Source organism: Rhea pennata, chromosome 16 (assembly GCF_028389875.1).
Source record: "Rhea pennata isolate bPtePen1 chromosome 16, bPtePen1.pri, whole genome shotgun sequence".
In the NCBI taxonomy this organism is placed as follows: domain Eukaryota; kingdom Metazoa; phylum Chordata; class Aves; order Rheiformes; family Rheidae; genus Rhea; species Rhea pennata.
Genome location: NC_084678.1, coordinates 7,332,536 through 7,349,010, shown reverse-complemented (window position 1 = coordinate 7,349,010; position 16,475 = coordinate 7,332,536). Strand labels below are relative to the sequence as shown.

General features: G+C 41.3%; 1 protein-coding gene across 1 annotated transcript in view; it reads left to right on the top strand.

The window, feature by feature from the left end:
• The window catches only part of STK4 (serine/threonine kinase 4), a 46,362-nt gene extending 33,867 nt beyond the window's left edge, over positions 1–12,495 (top strand). The window contains exon 11 of the mRNA XM_062589161.1: positions 10,070–12,495. Coding sequence (XP_062445145.1) covers positions 10,070–10,228 — 159 coding nt within the window. The 3' untranslated portion in view covers positions 10,229–12,495. The remainder of the gene's footprint in view (positions 1–10,069) is intronic.
• The last annotated feature ends 3,980 nt before the right edge of the window (positions 12,496–16,475 follow it).

Here is a 16,475-nt window from a genome sequence, read left to right as displayed (position 1 = left end):
TTGGACTTTAAGTTCAGCGCTGCGGAGTAAAACTGACACAATTTGTCATTTCCTTTGTTTAGATTAAATGTGCAGTATTAAGATGTTTTCAGAAATGAATAGGGTTATTCACACTGATATTTGATGCCAGAGCTAAAAATGGAAGTTTAATCTTGGAGTTTAGAGGATTAAAATGCGTTGTTCTGTTTAAAAACTTTTTTTTTTTTAATGACCAGTCATATTGATGAATAGCGCTTTGGATGGGTTTTCTTCCTTAATATAATTTCTGTACATTACTGAGCATAATAACAGTATGTGGAGGTTATATGGTTGTGCTTGGCAGTAACACTGAAACTTTCTCAAGCCTTTTAGGGATTATAATCAGGAGCAACAAAGTACAGTTCTTGGCTCAGAGGAAGTCAGGGATGCCAACGTTACTGATGCAGACTGTGGTGTTCCCACAGTCATGCGATCTTCTCTGCTCTGTGGATAACTCCTTTGCATAGTCACTGTATAGTTGCGTTGCAGTAGCCAGAGATGTGTATTTTCTCTATAATCCTCTGAAAAGTGGTTTCTGTATTTGGAATGTTCTGATAGCTCACTGCCAGCAAAGATCTCTCCTAGCTCTACAGTCCTTCAAGGAAATGGAGGAAAACCTCCAAACTGGAGAGGAGGAGGATGAGAAAGCAAAGGAAAGATGCCCCTTAGCTGTTGAACGAGCAGTTGTGTATCTAAAGCTTGTGTGCACCCTTTCTTTAGCAGCTAATTCCTGTTGCCATTATCAAAAATAGTCTTGAAGTAGGTCCTTGCTGAACCAGCAGAATCAAAAGTTACAGATGTAAATATAGCCTGAAATAAGAGATAGTTGAATAACAAAACTATGGTAGTTCATGCTATGGAATACACTAATCTTGAGCATGGAGTGGCATTTAACACCCTGTCTCCCTTACAGACCCATCAGGTCATCCGGAATCGGAAAGTCAAGTATCGGCATAGTGACAGCTGAGGGAGGAGTGGTGACTGGAGTAGTGTGTAACTTCTCGGTGAGGAAATCTCAGGTACAGCAGGCCTCCTTAGGAGAGCAAAACAAGGGAGAGCACCTTAAACAGAGAGTGGCAGTTTCCCCAGAAGCCTGTCAGAAGCCTTCCTAAGAGAGCAAGATGTGAAGCTGAAAAGAGAGGCCTAGGAGGAGTCTTCCCTGCAGATACAGGACAGAAGGTGTTTATAAGCAGTCTTCACAGTGCGATCTGGCAGGGAGCAGGGCAGGAAGGAGACGACACACCATGCCTTCCAGTAATTTTGTAGGAATAGGAAATACACTGGCCTTGGATCATACACCTTTGTTCTGATCAACCAGTGCTCCATAGAAATAACTAGAATCCTTACTGTTATTAAGCTAGTTAAGGTGTTTCACTTTTAGTAGCCTTGAAACTGCACACACACAAAAGTAAGATAAAACTAGCCTAAATGCATCGCTTGAGAAGGCCCGTGTTTCATTGCTATGATTGCGCTCATTTAACTGTTTCATCTGGTTGATGGGCTCTGACTTAAGTTGACTTGGCACATTATGATCTACTGAAATTTGAGTGTTATTTGTGCAGTGGGAAGTCATCTACTGTCCAGATAAGGTCGCCTGAAACCACTGTTTACAGATGTGTACAGATCACGCCTTGCCCCACTCCCTTTCTTTGGGAAATTTTAGCTGCAGTGCTGTTTGACTAGTGCTGCATACTGCAGCCCATGATGTGTTTTGCCAGCACATTGCTTAAATAATTAAGATGCATTAAAAGCAGAAGCTTGTGCTGCTGAGACTTATTTTTCAAATCCTTTGAAAGATTAATATCTGTATTTTTAATCTTGCATGAAATCCAACAGTGTGTGCATTTCATCTACTGCCTTCGTAACACTGAGAAACTTCACTGACATGTTAATACTTAAAGCAGGGGTGAAATCAAGATAATTAATGTTTGTTTAGGCACTGGGATTTGTTCTAATTTAATGTAGCCTCTTTAAAAACATGGCTTCTTTGCAGGTTTGTGAAGTTATGGGGACCTGAGAATCATGATGAAAAGTATGCAGTCAGTATGCAATATTCTTAGGTTCTTGTCCCTTGCATTGGACAACTTACAGTCCATAAATAGTTATTGCCTACTCATATGTTACATCAAGGCTTTGCTTCCTTGTGCTAGAAACATAAATGAGAACACAGCACTTAATTTTTAAATCAGTTATTGAAAATAAGGCAAGTGATATTGAGCCAGCATTTCAGGAAAAATACTAAGAAAAAAAGGCATGCTATTGCAACACCAATTTATAGCACCATTTTCAAGACATGAATTGTGGAGTATTACTTAGCATGAGAAATCATCCCCTGCATTTAATTTTGGGCAGAGAAATTTGATGCTTTTTGGTGGTTAGAAGACAGGTGCATAATACTATTCAGTGACCTGTTTTCTAGGAGTGTTTGATACGAGCATTTAATACCATGTTATACCATGTTTAAACAGTCTTCCAAGTTACAGAAAGCTAATTCCAGAATAATCGAAGTTCTTAATGTTACAGCTCACATTCATGAATCCTTGAGATCTGACACTTCTTAACTTGTGCTCTTCTACAGTACCCCTGCATGCTGGCATGCTGCAGGCTGAATTGTGCTCCAAGGTGGTTGCTGCAAATAGTCCTAGTAAGTAGCAGGTGATTGCATCCAAAAAGTAAAGTTCTGGTTGAGGAAGTGATAGAGGAAAAGTTGAGAAGTTGAGATGGATATGCATCAAAGTGATTTGCATGGTCCTGAAAAGGAAGTTTAAGTGTTGCTGTAATTTTATCAGAAGGGGGAAGCATCTTGGTAGCCTTGCTGACAGCGATCTGGGAGCAAGGTCAAGTGGAACGAAAGTTTAATTAGTCTCTTCCATGCAGAGTCTCCTTTTCCAAAGGACATCTAAACACTTAATACATTTATTTCACTGTTTATAGAATTATTCTTCTTTTAATTGGTCTCTGGCATGTAGCCACTTCTGGTGTTGAATGTGGTACCTCTGTGATCAATAGCTTCATGTGAGGGGCAAAGATGTTTTTCTGTGCAGTTGTAGTCTTGGTTGATTGGAGTGTGTGGTTTGGAAATTTTTTGGTTTTTTTGTTTTATGTTTCTTTTCCCCCTCCAAATAACCAGTTATTGAAGGCCTCAAACTTGATACAAAACCCAAGTAACATGCATATGAAAGTGTTAGTCTAAATGAATGGATTTCCATGTACGTCTGCAGCATGCTTGCATGTAGTGTGTGTGTTTTGTCACTAGAGACAGCGTGGAAGCGAGTCTGGCCGAGTACTTCAGGAACCTAATTGGAGCTGTGATTTCAAGTGTGCTTGTCAGGAGCCTCACTTCTCTTGGTAAGACAGAGTCCCGCAGAGTTAGGGTTCAGAGCACAGGGTTAGATGTTTCTCTTCTCAGGTGAGCTAAGAAATGTGTGCTGCCTCATACCCCATGCAGTCAGGTTACATGTCTTCTATTCTTCCTTCCCAGTCTTCCTGCTACATAATTTTGCTATAGTCTAATACAAGCAGTTCTTAAGTGGCTTGGTGTTGTCAGTGGCCGTTGCTCTTGTTTGCCTCTGGTCTAATTTTCGGGGTGTCCAGCTTTTGATGACTTAGTCCCGATTTCCAGCTCCTCTGACCGTTAGAACCCTGCTGATACATAACTATTATGGCAGCCAAAGGCAGGAGCAAACAAAATTGTGAGATGCTCTGCGTCCTTGTCGGGGGGGGGGGGGGGGGGGGGAGCTAATTCCATGTCCCTTATGGGTGTGCATGTGCAAGTGCTGTGTTTTTTCCTGTGTCTGTTTTTTATAAAATCTATTTTAATCTGAAAGTTTGTTTTAATTCTGAGGTCTGTTATTATGTGGTAGTATTTTTCATTATCTCTAGCAGCAAATTTCTTTTTGGCATTTAATGTTTGGCATAGCTTGGATAATTCTGGTTGCATTAAAAATCCCTTCTCAAACCACATCTACATTTCTCCTGTCTAATACACACAAGCAAGTAATGAGTTGTGCTCCCTGCTAATTTAATTTGATCCACAATGTTTCAGGTTTCTCTGGGGTGCTTTGACCAGTGACTGTGCAGTCAAGAATTGTTAAATTTCAAAGTGAAACTAGGCAGAAAAATAAGATACAGCAATAAAAGGTCTGCAGAACAGACAATGAATTTGTTTGCTCTTTGGTTTCCATCTAGCTTATATCTTTCCACCAATAGTTTATTTCCTTTCCTAGTGTGGGAAGCGATAATTTTATTACTTCTGTATTTTAGACTTCAGACTCCCACTGCCCCTCATGAAGTGCTAATTGCCAGTTTTTCTAAAGGCTATTTAAAACTTCAGAGTTTGACATGAAGTATATTGACCAGTAATTGGCATCTAAAGTATCTGGGCTAAAGGCAGACTGATTATGGTAGCTGGGTGTTTCCTTTCTCAAAAGTATCCGGCTATTGGTAGTAAAGCTGAGAGGATATTCAGAAGATAATGTGTGTGAGCACGTGGAAGACAAGCAGTCAGTCTCCCAGAAATTAAGATAGTATTCAAGAGCTAAGGAGGGACAGAAGAGATCTTCCTAATTTTTTAGGAATCAGTGAAGGTTCTTTTAAAAATGCTTCTAGACTTTAACAAAAAAATTAGGTGAGTTACATCGATGGAACTGGCCCATACTGTTCACGTACTGTTTGAGAAAACTGGATTTAAAAGATTTTTAAAAAAGGTGGGGGGGAAGAACCTGTACTGTCATAAGTCTTACACTTAAAGTTTGTTTTGTGATTATTTCTCTGAATCAATTTGCTTTAGTACTGAGAATTGAAAGAATTTTCATCTTACAAAACTACTCAAATGCTGTCACTAGGAGGAAAATTGCCGTATCTCCCCTTTTGCCTATAGATACTGGTTTTGTTCTAGAAATCCAGAAATCAGGATGTGTTTGCCAGTTTGAATCAGAACGACAGAAGAGCTGCGTTCCTCCCTGGCGATGGAGCAGTTCCTGTACAACACAAACTTCGTACTTTTAAGAGAGAGCTTAGAAACAAAGCCCAGCTTACATGAAACATGGCAAAGGTGCAAAGGAAAGGCTTTGTGCTAAGTCTAGGGGTCAGGTTCAGTGTCAGCAAGCAAAAAAATATGTTGCAAGAAGAACATATTTTTCACTTGCAAGAAGAACATATTTTTCGTCGGCCATAAGTAGTATTTTGTGACCGTCGTGCAGCTGGCCTGACCTCAGCTGGAAAGCTAGAGTGAGTTACTGCTCTATAGGAGCTATTTGTTGGGGAGAAATGTGTGCAAGCTGCTGGGAAACGGCTCATTTCTATGTGATGCTTACAATCCACGTAGCAAGAGGGTTCTGTTAGAAATGTGTTTTGAAGAAGAACAAGTAAGAGCTATAGCTGAAGCAGCTCGGGTATTGCTGAAGGACACACAGCATCCGGCGTTTGTGTCGCTGGTTCAGACTGGTGCAAACTGGTGGTGACCTTGTGCTGTTGAAGGACTGTTGAGGGGCTGTATGCAACAAGCCAGATCTCTAACAGATACAAGATGAACAGTGTCGGCAACAGCTCTCTCTCCTTTCTCGTGGAAGTGCCAGCCTTCTTCCTGCATCCCTCGGGAGGCAGAAAGAAACTTCCCATCTAGAAGGGTCCTGCTGTAGGAAAACTGGTCACTGGGAAGGAGCTGTAGTAATTTTCTAGGCTTTATGTTTTATGGTAAACTGTGAGTGAATCTGGCATAGTCTATTAGAAATATTGTAGCAATTATTAGACTGAATTTAGTTGAAGACAAAATTGCATAGGTATAAATTGCAGATCATGATGCCCTTGGATATCTGATCAGCGGCTGTGTCTAACATGTCTGCTGAGTGCCTTTATTTATTCTCTTTTAGCAGCTTTAGTTTCATTTACATTCAGTTAGAATATCATGTTGCAGTGACATTTTACCTGACTGTAACAAATGCAAATTTTTTTATTCCTATTTTTAAAATGCTGACTTGAGGGGACGGTAACTCAGAGAAGCAGTTCGCTGAGGCAGACGTTGTACAGCGGGGTGGTTACCCACAAGTCTGTACGAGATGCTTGCTAAAGGGTGTCATGGATAGCCCGAGAGTCTTCTCCTCCGGGGAAGAAATCTTGTATCAAATGACCTTTTTTTTGATTTGTCCATCATTACTGTGTCTGCATGGAAAGGCTGTAGGTTATGTCCTTCTGAAGGGCATAGTGTACAGTGCTGACGGTGGTGTCCGCAGCCTGAGGAGCAGGGGCAAGCGCAGACGTGGGTGAGAGGCTTTCAGGTGAATAGTTGCACCTCTGACCGGTTCATCTGCAGTGGGGCATTATTGCAGGGGTTAAAAACTTTCTCAGTATCTTAGGGGGAAAAACAGCTGTTAATCAAATAGTTAAAATTGTTTTCTGCACATGTAACCTTGCTTCAGCATTTTCATTGCTCTACCACCTTTCCCTGTTGATAGATGTATTTGACCAATCTTCGAACAAGCATTTTCTGTCAGTCTTTACATTTGAAATGAGACCCTTTCCTTTGGAAGGTTGTAAAAGCTATTTGGTTGCTGTGGACAGGCAAAAATTATAACTTCATACGAGGACTGTTCGTTTTCTTTTAACAAAAGAATTTTTGAGAAGTGAGGAAGGGGATGGACTTAGCCCCACAGCTAAAACAAGCTCTAATTGCAGCTTTCCAGCTCTGAGGCTTTACCCTCAGTATCTGTCTGTCATGAGATGCTCTGTCCTTGTCCTTCTTTTCTTATTTTGCTTCTGGCATTTCTATAAGAGAATAATGTCAGTATCTCAGGAGTCTAACACTGCACAGGCAGATAGGCTTGAGTTTAGAAACTTTATTTGCAGAAGAAAATCCATCTGTGGTGTTAGCTCATAGTGAAGTGCCACCCAGTAAAATGGAAGGGAGTTAGGTTAGGTTAGGTTTTAAAGCAGAGTTTATTATTTTTGTTTTTCCTTCAAAGCCATGTGTCAGGCAGAAAGACAAACTGAGCAGCAGCAGCACAGCCCATGCTGCAGGGTTGGTGTTGTCTCGGGACCGAGGCACAGTGAGAACAGAGGGCTTGAAATCCCTGCTTCCCTTTCCCGTGCATCTCTGCGGGCACTTTGTTCTCGCTCAGCAGCGAGAACTTGGACTCCCGTCAGTCTCGTGTCAGCTCCTTCGTGGTGAGTAGTCGCGTTCTGAACCTTTTACTGCTGTAACCCTTTGGCTTCTCTGCCTCTTCAGGAGCAGCATAGCATTCGCAATCACGCTGACGTTATTCCAGATGAAAACTTGTAATTAGATCATCCTTACCTACGCTCAGTGCAATGCATAGAATATGTTCCTGTGCTCTTAAATTCTTACATTATATCAGTTTCCCTCTCTTCCTTCTGCCACCATGCCCTTTTCATTTAACCCACCAGGAATCGCCTTATTCTGCATCACACATGTCCAGGTAACCCATTTCCATATTTGTTTTTATTACTGTGCACCTGCATGCTTGTGCCCACTCCAGACATAGCTCATTTTCATCTTTCCTGAGAAATGCAGAATTCCAGGAATTGTCAAAACTCTGCATCCTTCAGCGAGCCGTTGCTTACAGCTAGGATAAAGGTTTTTCCTGTGTCAATGTCCATGTAGCATGTCCTGTGATGCTAGTGTGTTTAAGAATGCTAAGAGGGCAGGTTTTTCTCCTTACTGCTTCACTAATGCATCTTCTAGTCCACACTTTAAATGCTTTCTTGTCGGGGCAGTCCCACATCTCCTCCCTTGGGTTGCACCGAGTGCCCTTGCGGAGAAGGCCGGGCCTGGGTTGCTGGCTGTCATGAATCGGTTTGTGCTCCTGCTTGGCCAACTGGTCAAAGGAGCTTAAAATGGTGAGAGCTCTGCATCTCCTTGGTTCCTCGGAGTGGTGCCAGTCCTGAGCTGATCTGCTTAAAACACTCTTGCTTGCTGTCTTGTGCCAGAAAAGAAGAGTTTAAGAAGGACAGTCTTTGCCCATGTCCTGAGCTGTGATGTCAGAAGACTTGAGGTGGCTGGAAATTTGCCATGTTTCCCCGGCGCTGTAGAAGCCATCGTTTAAAATCTAATCTACCCTCCAATCCTCTGACTCCGGAAATTTGTTTCTGACTGTTTGTTTCGGAGCACCAAGCTGAGCAGGATGGCAGACAGAATTTTTTATTTATTTTGTGGGGAGCTGACAGCCATTTAAAGATTTGATCTGATATAGCTGTTTAATATAATTGCTCAGTACTTGAATTAATATTTTTTTTTCTTTTTTGGGTGTGGGGGTTGGGGGGGATTTTTATTTGACTGCTCTGTTTCACTGACTCTGAGGAAGTGGAGTGATGAATAATTACCTGCTCCATAATAAATTATTGTGAAAAAGCAACAAGTGCCATGCATCAGCTTAAACTGCTGTCTGGTAAAGTTGCATTAATGTGTATAAATAATGTATATTTTTCAGAGGAAGTGCTTTGTCTTTCCAATGAACAGTTGGCTGATTGGAGAGGCAGAAAGACATATACCCTCACTAAAAAGAGTTTGTTTCACTTATGCTAGATTATTGGAGTAAATTGATTCTGTAGTTGTGACTAGGAAATACCTAATTTTGCAGAGTATGCTAAAGAATTTTGAAAGACCTTTTGCTGAATCAGTCAACAGATGACTTTGTGGTTTGGCAGCTGATCTCTCTGATGATTTTTCTTCCTGAGGTGGCATTTTCTTTAATATTTTTGAATGTTTTAAGGACTGATATAAACCATACAGTTGACATTAGACCGCCAGTTATTCAATTATTCTCTTGTAATAGGAAACAAGCATTTCACTATATATGTTTTGGTTGGAAAATGGCTCAAGGAATAACAATGATCGCTGACTAATTAGCAATTAAATCAGGGCAGCAGTATCACTTGTATTTAACTGGAGTAGAGATAAGTCATTCAATTAGGATATTTGTTGAAGCTCTAAAAATTCACACTGCTTTGTACACACATAAAAACAACCCCAAATTATTTTGCATGTTCTTACTTTCCACAGCAGGTGGTTGTTGAAAGCAGGTGGCACAAACAGTCATTCCCATTTGGTGAAAAATCTATAAAACACTATTTCCAGTCTGTTTTGTGGGAGTCTCCTGGTCAGGGAAAGGAAGTGGGCTAATGTTAAGGTGAACACTTGAAGCACTCGCTTGTAGCTTCCATATTCATTGGCGTTATCCTAAAATCCTGTCTATTCCACAGGTTACAGTACTCCATAAAGGGCATAGCTATGGACAACGCAGACTGGCCCAGGCCAAATGGGCACATCTCATTAACAGGGTAGAGCTCTTATGTGACGGTCTTCCGCAAACTGGCAAGCTCAGGAGAAGCAATTAAACGGAGGGCAGGCAGATAGGGAAGGAAAGCTTGTCCAGACCGGCCTGACATCCTCGTGTGTACAGTGAAATACAAATTGTACCTGCATATTACATCAGCATGAGGCTGACCTAGGGCAACCTCCTGTGTGTGTTCTTGGGATTTCTAACTTAGCAGAGAAGTCTGAATTCCTCAGTATGGTTAAAGTTCAGCCTGATTGGATATAAATGCCTTTTTATTTTTTTCTTCAAATGCAACTTCTGTCACTGATTGTTTTCTCTTTTCTCTTCCTGTTTCCTTCTGTCTCCTTTTGTCAAGCAGAAAGAAGTTTAATTGTAAGAAAACGTAGGGGGGAAGAGAACTTTGTTTCTGTTCCATTGCAGTACAGTATTTCTGTTCTAAACCTGCAAGATGAAGTGTTAGAAAAACAAAACAGCTCAATGGGGGAAACATTCACTGGTTGTTTACACTCACTCTAACTGAACAGAGCTTGAACTGTATCTGTAAAATGAGCAAAAGCAGTCCAGGATCCTGAAATTCATGAGTCCCATCGAGAGAAGAGTCCAGCAGTTTGGAGCAGAACTGACCCATTTTTTCCTACTAGAAAAATGCATCATAACTGTCAGCTTTCTTTACTCTAACAGGCAACAAAATCCCTGCAGATTCATGGATAGTTTCTGTACTGATGCCAACATCTATTTTTCTTTGATCTTACTACTAGCTAAAGACGTGGAGCGTAGATGAACTTCAGAGGAGGCTCTCAGCACTTGATCCCATGATGGAGCAGGAGATTGAAGAAATCCGCCAGAAGTATCAGTCAAAGCGGCAGCCCATCCTCGATGCCATTGAAGCCAAGAAGCGGCGGCAGCAGAACTTTTGAGAGCTGCCGGTAGAACCTTCTTCCATCCTTAAACAATCAGCTCCTTGCTTTTATGACTACTAAACAGATTGATTTCTATTGAAATATGCTAGCAAAATAGAGGGCAATACTTCTGCTCGTTTATTTTTCCATAGCACCTTTGTGAACTCAGGAATGCCATTGAGTGGAAAATCCTGATGGTATATTTTATGTTAAACAAATATTTAAAATATTGTTTTGAAGGAGTTTTGTTACTGTTTTTAGGTGGATTGTTTTTAAAACAGAGGAACAGCTAGGGATAGACTAATGAAAGTTGGATCACTTTTCAACAGAACTTTCAGTAGTCCATTTTCTTTGTTTTAAGTTACTATGAGTTGTGGTATTTAATCTTGTGATTTTTTGTTTGTTTTCGTAAAGCACATACTCAATTTCAAGCTGTTAATTCTATCTTTCTACTGTTAAGGTACTGATAAGTTTTAGGTCACTGAAGAAAGTAGGTGAAAACATGCACAGGTTCCAGCCTTTTGAAAGAAACTTTTTTTTTTTTTTTTTGTTAAAGCCTGTAATAAGCCCCATGCCTTACACCATGTGCTTTAAGCAAGTGTGATTTCTTCAAGACTTCAGTTTTGTCCTTTTTTGTGTGGACTTTATAAATTAATACTAGCAGATAGTGTGTTGTGCCTCCATCAGAAATTATATTCTGTAATTTAATATCATATTTACTTAAAACCAAAAGCCAGTCGATGATCTGACTTGTCCTTCAGTGAGACCCTGCTGACAGTGGAGTACTACAAGAAGTATTGCAGTATTAAAAGGGGTGGAAGTTCTGTGACCCTCTCTCAGGAATTAGGTACTTCCACTCTGTGTACAAGAGGACTTAAAAAAAAAAAAAAAAAAAAAAAAAAAAAAAAAAAAAACTCCACAGTTAGTGAATTAGTTCATAGGCTTCATCATTTTAAATTTACATGGTTAGGTGCTTGAATAAGAACTTAATTTCACAATCCTTCACATTTCGACGAGGTTTAGCACATCAGAAAAGTTAAACTGAAAAGAAACATTTCTTAAGTCAACAAAGGTGTGTGTTACAGGGTGGAGTGAAGGTGGAGTTGATTTCAGCTGCCATCCTGTCTTTACCTGCCAGCATAGTGAAATTCAGCCTCTCCCAGTTTCTCTGGATGCTCCCTGTGTTCTTCCTCTATAAAACTCGTTGGCATTTCTGCTTCATATAGTTGAAACGATGAAAATGGCCATGAGTGTACAACTGGTGTGAGGCTGGTGCAGTTAACTCACCTGGGCAAAAGGGAGAGCAATACAGAAGAAGCAAATAAATGAGCTGAGTTACAGGGAGGAGCGACCAAGTGATGCCTGAGCCCTATGGGCTGCAGCAGCAGTGTTACATCTAAAATTGCAACTCAACATTATGTATCTAGCGCATAATGAAATGTTTGGCGAGAGCAAATACTGCTACCGCTTTATTTTCATTTTGTTCTTATAGAGGGAACAGTTTCCATGTCGTTCTTCTGAAATGGGCCTTGGTACGTCAGCCAGATAATTAAACTAAATAGCAGTATCTCCTGAATCAAATGGTGCTAGAGAGGAATAAGGTTCATTTCACGCCTCTGTAGGCTCTTGACTACTATTAACAGGTATACTCCACTGATGTGAAAGGAACCAAGACATTTTTATCCCCTCTGAGGATCTGACTGCATGAGTTTTTCTCTGATATGCAGTGCTGTTCCATAGATCAGCAAACCAGCTATCCCTGAAAGAGAAGTAGTGTAACTAGGGTACTGAGGTAAGAATACATCCTGGGATAATCAGCTACCTGATAGCCTCAAGTATTGGGAAGGTTTTACAAGCACTTGCTTTCACATTGCAAGCCAAGTTATTAAAACGTTCTTTGTTGTTAGTAGACTACAATCCCTTAGCTATGAGAGTCCAGCAATTAAATGTGCTGTAAAGTCTAGTGAAGTGCCGTATGAGCAACGGGACATACACAGTACTTGTTTGGAATCTGTGCAATATGTTTGACCCCAAACATTTGTTTATAATGAGCAATATTTCTGAGAGCCCTTTGCATCAAAGAAACTTGCAGAACTTAGGAGGGAGTTTTCTTTTCAAATACTGAATCATGAATTAGTCACTTGAATGGATCTCACCCAACCTGGCTTTGGCTGGAGGCAAGCTGGGTCCTGCTCCAGCTTTCCATGCACTGTTTGATGGCGAGACAGCCAGGCCAGGTGAATCTCAGCCTTTAGAATGAGCGTGCTTTTTTTTTTTTTTTTTTTTTTTTTTTTTTTTTTTTTTTTTACCCGCACTGTGATAGACATATATATATATTTGACATAGCAGACAGCAGACTGTGGGCACTGCTTGCACGTAGTGTGGATCAAGCAGATTCTGCCAGGAGTAGATTTACCTCTGCACTGTGTAGGTAATTTTGTAGTGATCAGAGGGCATTAGAAAATCCAAGTTTTAAGCAAAACACCGCAGGGTGGTGTATATTTCTAGAATATGCAACCTGTGACTGCTGTAATGAATGTAAGCACTATTGAAATACTCTGCTTCGCTGAAGTGATTGTCTTAAAATATAGCAAATGAACCAAAATAAGTAAAACTGATCCAATGGTTAATTGTCTTTGAACCTTTTGTAAACGTTTGCAGTACTGAAGACTTGATGATGTTGATTGCACTCAGAGCTCTGATGCAGAGGAATTTTTTCTCCTTCACTGACTTTCAATCTCAAAGAGAGTAAATGATTCCCTTTTTGGTCCCTTTGTAGACTATCTGGGAGCATAGTACCTGCTCACTCCTCTGTATCCTCTGGACTAGGGCTCTTTGGACTGTTTTTAAGCAGAAAGCTTTGTTTAATTATATGAAGCTGTATTCGTGCGCTCCTTGAGTCCATCTGCGTTGCTGAAAGTGTTCTGGACAAACCATTATCTTTGCTTCTATAACACAGAGATACTGATGATGTCAGTCATGTGAGACTTAATAATGTGAAGTTTGTAGCTTTAACTCTTTTGTATCAAAGAAATTAGCAACACTGGCGTAAAGTGCTGACTTGAAATGCTATTTTGTAAGATCTGGCTGTTTGTATATAATAACGTTGGGTCATTAGTTTGTATATGTATGAAATAGTAACTTTTATTGCATTCATCTGAGTTTGATACAGGAGATTGATCTTTCTCAAATATCTTGCCTTATTTGTTCAAAAGGGCAAATAAACTGTCCTTACTGAAAACATCAGTGTCGTGACATGTATGAAAATATTCTGGCATATTATTGCTCATCAGGACAACTTTTACCATGGGGAACTTATAATCAACCAGTGTTACGCAAGACTCTGGAAGAGCATCCAAACATTAATAAACACAAGCAGTAAAAATGGGAAGAAGTGTCAAAATATGTGTTTTGACAGGAAATTCTTTAGCCTTAAAGCATTACTAATCCTACACCTCAAGGAGAGGTGGGTGGTTTATCTGTTTCAGTTTTGGGGCAGTTCAGAAACACGAGTTGGACGTTTGGGATATTTTCCCCACAATGAAGAGCGCTGGCATTCTTCCTAGGAGCAGCAATGCTGCAGGTGGCTTGTTTGCCCCGAGAGGTGCTCTGGCAGATGGGGATGGTGAACTTTGCTGTAGACACTTGCTATCCCTGCTCTGCAACTTCACACTGCAGGAACTTTGTGAGCCTGCAGTCAGTTTGGGGATTAGGTACATACCAGTTTATCCACCTTCCTACACAACACAGGTGAGGCTAGAGTCTGTCTCTACTAATTCTGGCTGTCTTGCTGCACTTTCAGGTTTCTAGCTTGGAGGAACACGAAGTTGACAGCGAGTGGGTGCTGCCTTCCAATGGTGAACTGTTGGCTTCTACATGATTTCCCTGAGCAGTTGCTAAATCTGTCCTGAAGGGATGACTAACCAAAGCAGAGACAGAATTCATTCAGGAGTCAGCTTTGGTTAGCAATCCTAAAAGAGGCAAAGTAAGATCTGAGCTTTTCAATGCTAGGAGCAAGTGTGAATTCAGAGAGAGGGAGACTGTATGGGCATTTCTAGTAAACGGGAAAGCCTAGAGCATGTACCCTTCTCCGCAGCGCTACCAGGAAATCGTGGCACACTGGCACGCAGAGCTGTACTGCTGCCGCAGCAGCGCTGCCTTGTCACCAGTGAACTGCTCGCGTGTGCTTGCTTCACGCTAGGAGCAGTGCACACGCTGCCGAAATACTAGGGGCATATAAATAACTAAAAGTCAGCTGCTGACAAGTAGCCATGAGTTGAGGCTAATGTTTAGCCAGGCTTTTCCACCATGATTTGGGACTCAAATGGAGAGCAACACCCCCTCACCCCCCAAAAAATAAACAAACAGAAAAACCCTATCCAAGCACACCTATCCCAAAAAACATAGCACCAGCAGTTTCTTTGTCCTCCTCCTACAATAGCTGCCAGTACTGAGGCATGAATATTGCTGTGCAGATGTCCTTTATGCCCAACCGCTCTTTCTCACACCCTCCTTTTGTCCCATTTCCTCCTGTCTACAGGCCAAAAGGGCCTGAGCAGGGGCTTAGCTAAATGCTTTGGGTGTTGGCTGACAGCCTTGATTTGGGAGCTGATGATTTTTCTTTCCATCAATCACTCTGGCAAAATGTAAGGAGAGTCAAACCAGGAAACACCCATCAGCTATTTTCAGACTGAAAGTGACTTAATTGCCCTTTAATTTAAGAGTCCAGGAAGGCAGCCAACTTGTTTAAAAACTTCAACACAATTCAAGTCCCTCTATGAAGCACAGTCTGTTCTGCTCCCCTCTAGGTTGTTGCTACTAAAATCGATACAGCACTGGGGCTGAAGGGAGCCCAGGGTCCCCGAGTCCTGCTCAGGGTGGTCACAGCAGCAGAGCAGCGCTCTCCAAAACCCGCCTCTGCGTAACCAGGGTGCTGCAGGATGGCCTCTCCTCACCCCCAAGAAGCTCACAAGCTCTCAGTGACTTGTACTATCGCTCACTGGCTATAGAGGGGATGATCCGGGACCAGAGTCACAGGCTAGCTTTTCCCCTCTGCTGCTCTCATGGGATTCAAGGGCTGGTTGTGAACTCTTATCCCTGGTGCTCCTTGCATCACTGGTGCTATGCTTGCTGCACATCTGATCTGTGTATTTTCATACGCAGTGAATGACATTGCTGAAGTATTTTGTGATCTGTATTGACACATTTGGTTAACTTAGTTCCATCTGTTCAAGACAGTATCTTTAGCTATTTCAGATTGCTAGAAGGAAAACTTTAAGTGTTCCTTACAACTAAGCTAATGGCTATTATTCAGATAATGATTAATGTGAACTCATGAAAATATGCAGACTTGCTTAATACCAGGAGAAGGGATGAAAGTGTTTTGACAATGTAAAAACATTTGAACTATGGCACTGTACCTTTATTGGTCTCCATACATAGCTCAAACACAGAAATTGCAAGCATCATTGATTTAATATTTACATACTCAAGCAACCAGCTCTGGCTTTTGTCTACGTAAATTCCATTGAAATTAGCAGGCCTGCAAAAGTCTACAGACAACACAGATGCCCCAAACGATGCCCGTGAGGAGTCCCTCCTTCCCACAAATCAAGTCCTTTAAGATCTCTCAGTTTTCCAATCACAGACCTGATTTTGCTGCTCAGAGTAGTCACATACCCGAGAGCTAGCAAAGGAAAAAAGTTTTAGACAAAAGTAATAAAGTTTACTTTGTCTCTTTAAGCAGAGTTGTCTAATTCTCAGCTGCATGAAATAGCTTAATAAGGTCACTCCTTAATCACCATCTCCTGGAGGCAAAATAGTCACTCTTTCATCAATCATTTTTTGAGTGTGGAGAACAGCTTTTGTAGAAATAACCTGATAGAGTGTTTAATTGATTTACCCACTATACCAAATGAAAACACAGTCATTCTCAGGAAAACTGATTAGGGATTAGCAAAGGAACATGAATTTCCTACTTGCCTTACAAACAGTAAGTCAGACCAGTGCTAGCAACCCATCCGCACACAGAAGTGCCTGGGGAACACAGGCGTGGGATGGGATCACCCGCTCCGTCGGGCTGGGTACCCAGACCTTCCTGCACTGATTCCTCCTCTGCAGAGCTCTGCTGCTGCTAGATATATCTGCATGGTAGTGGGAGGATTTTCCCGGTACAGTTACTCATAGCAGTACAAATCCTAATGTCTTGACAGAGAGCAGGAGGCTAAAAAAAGAAAACATCCTTCACAGTTTCCCCAAACCTCAG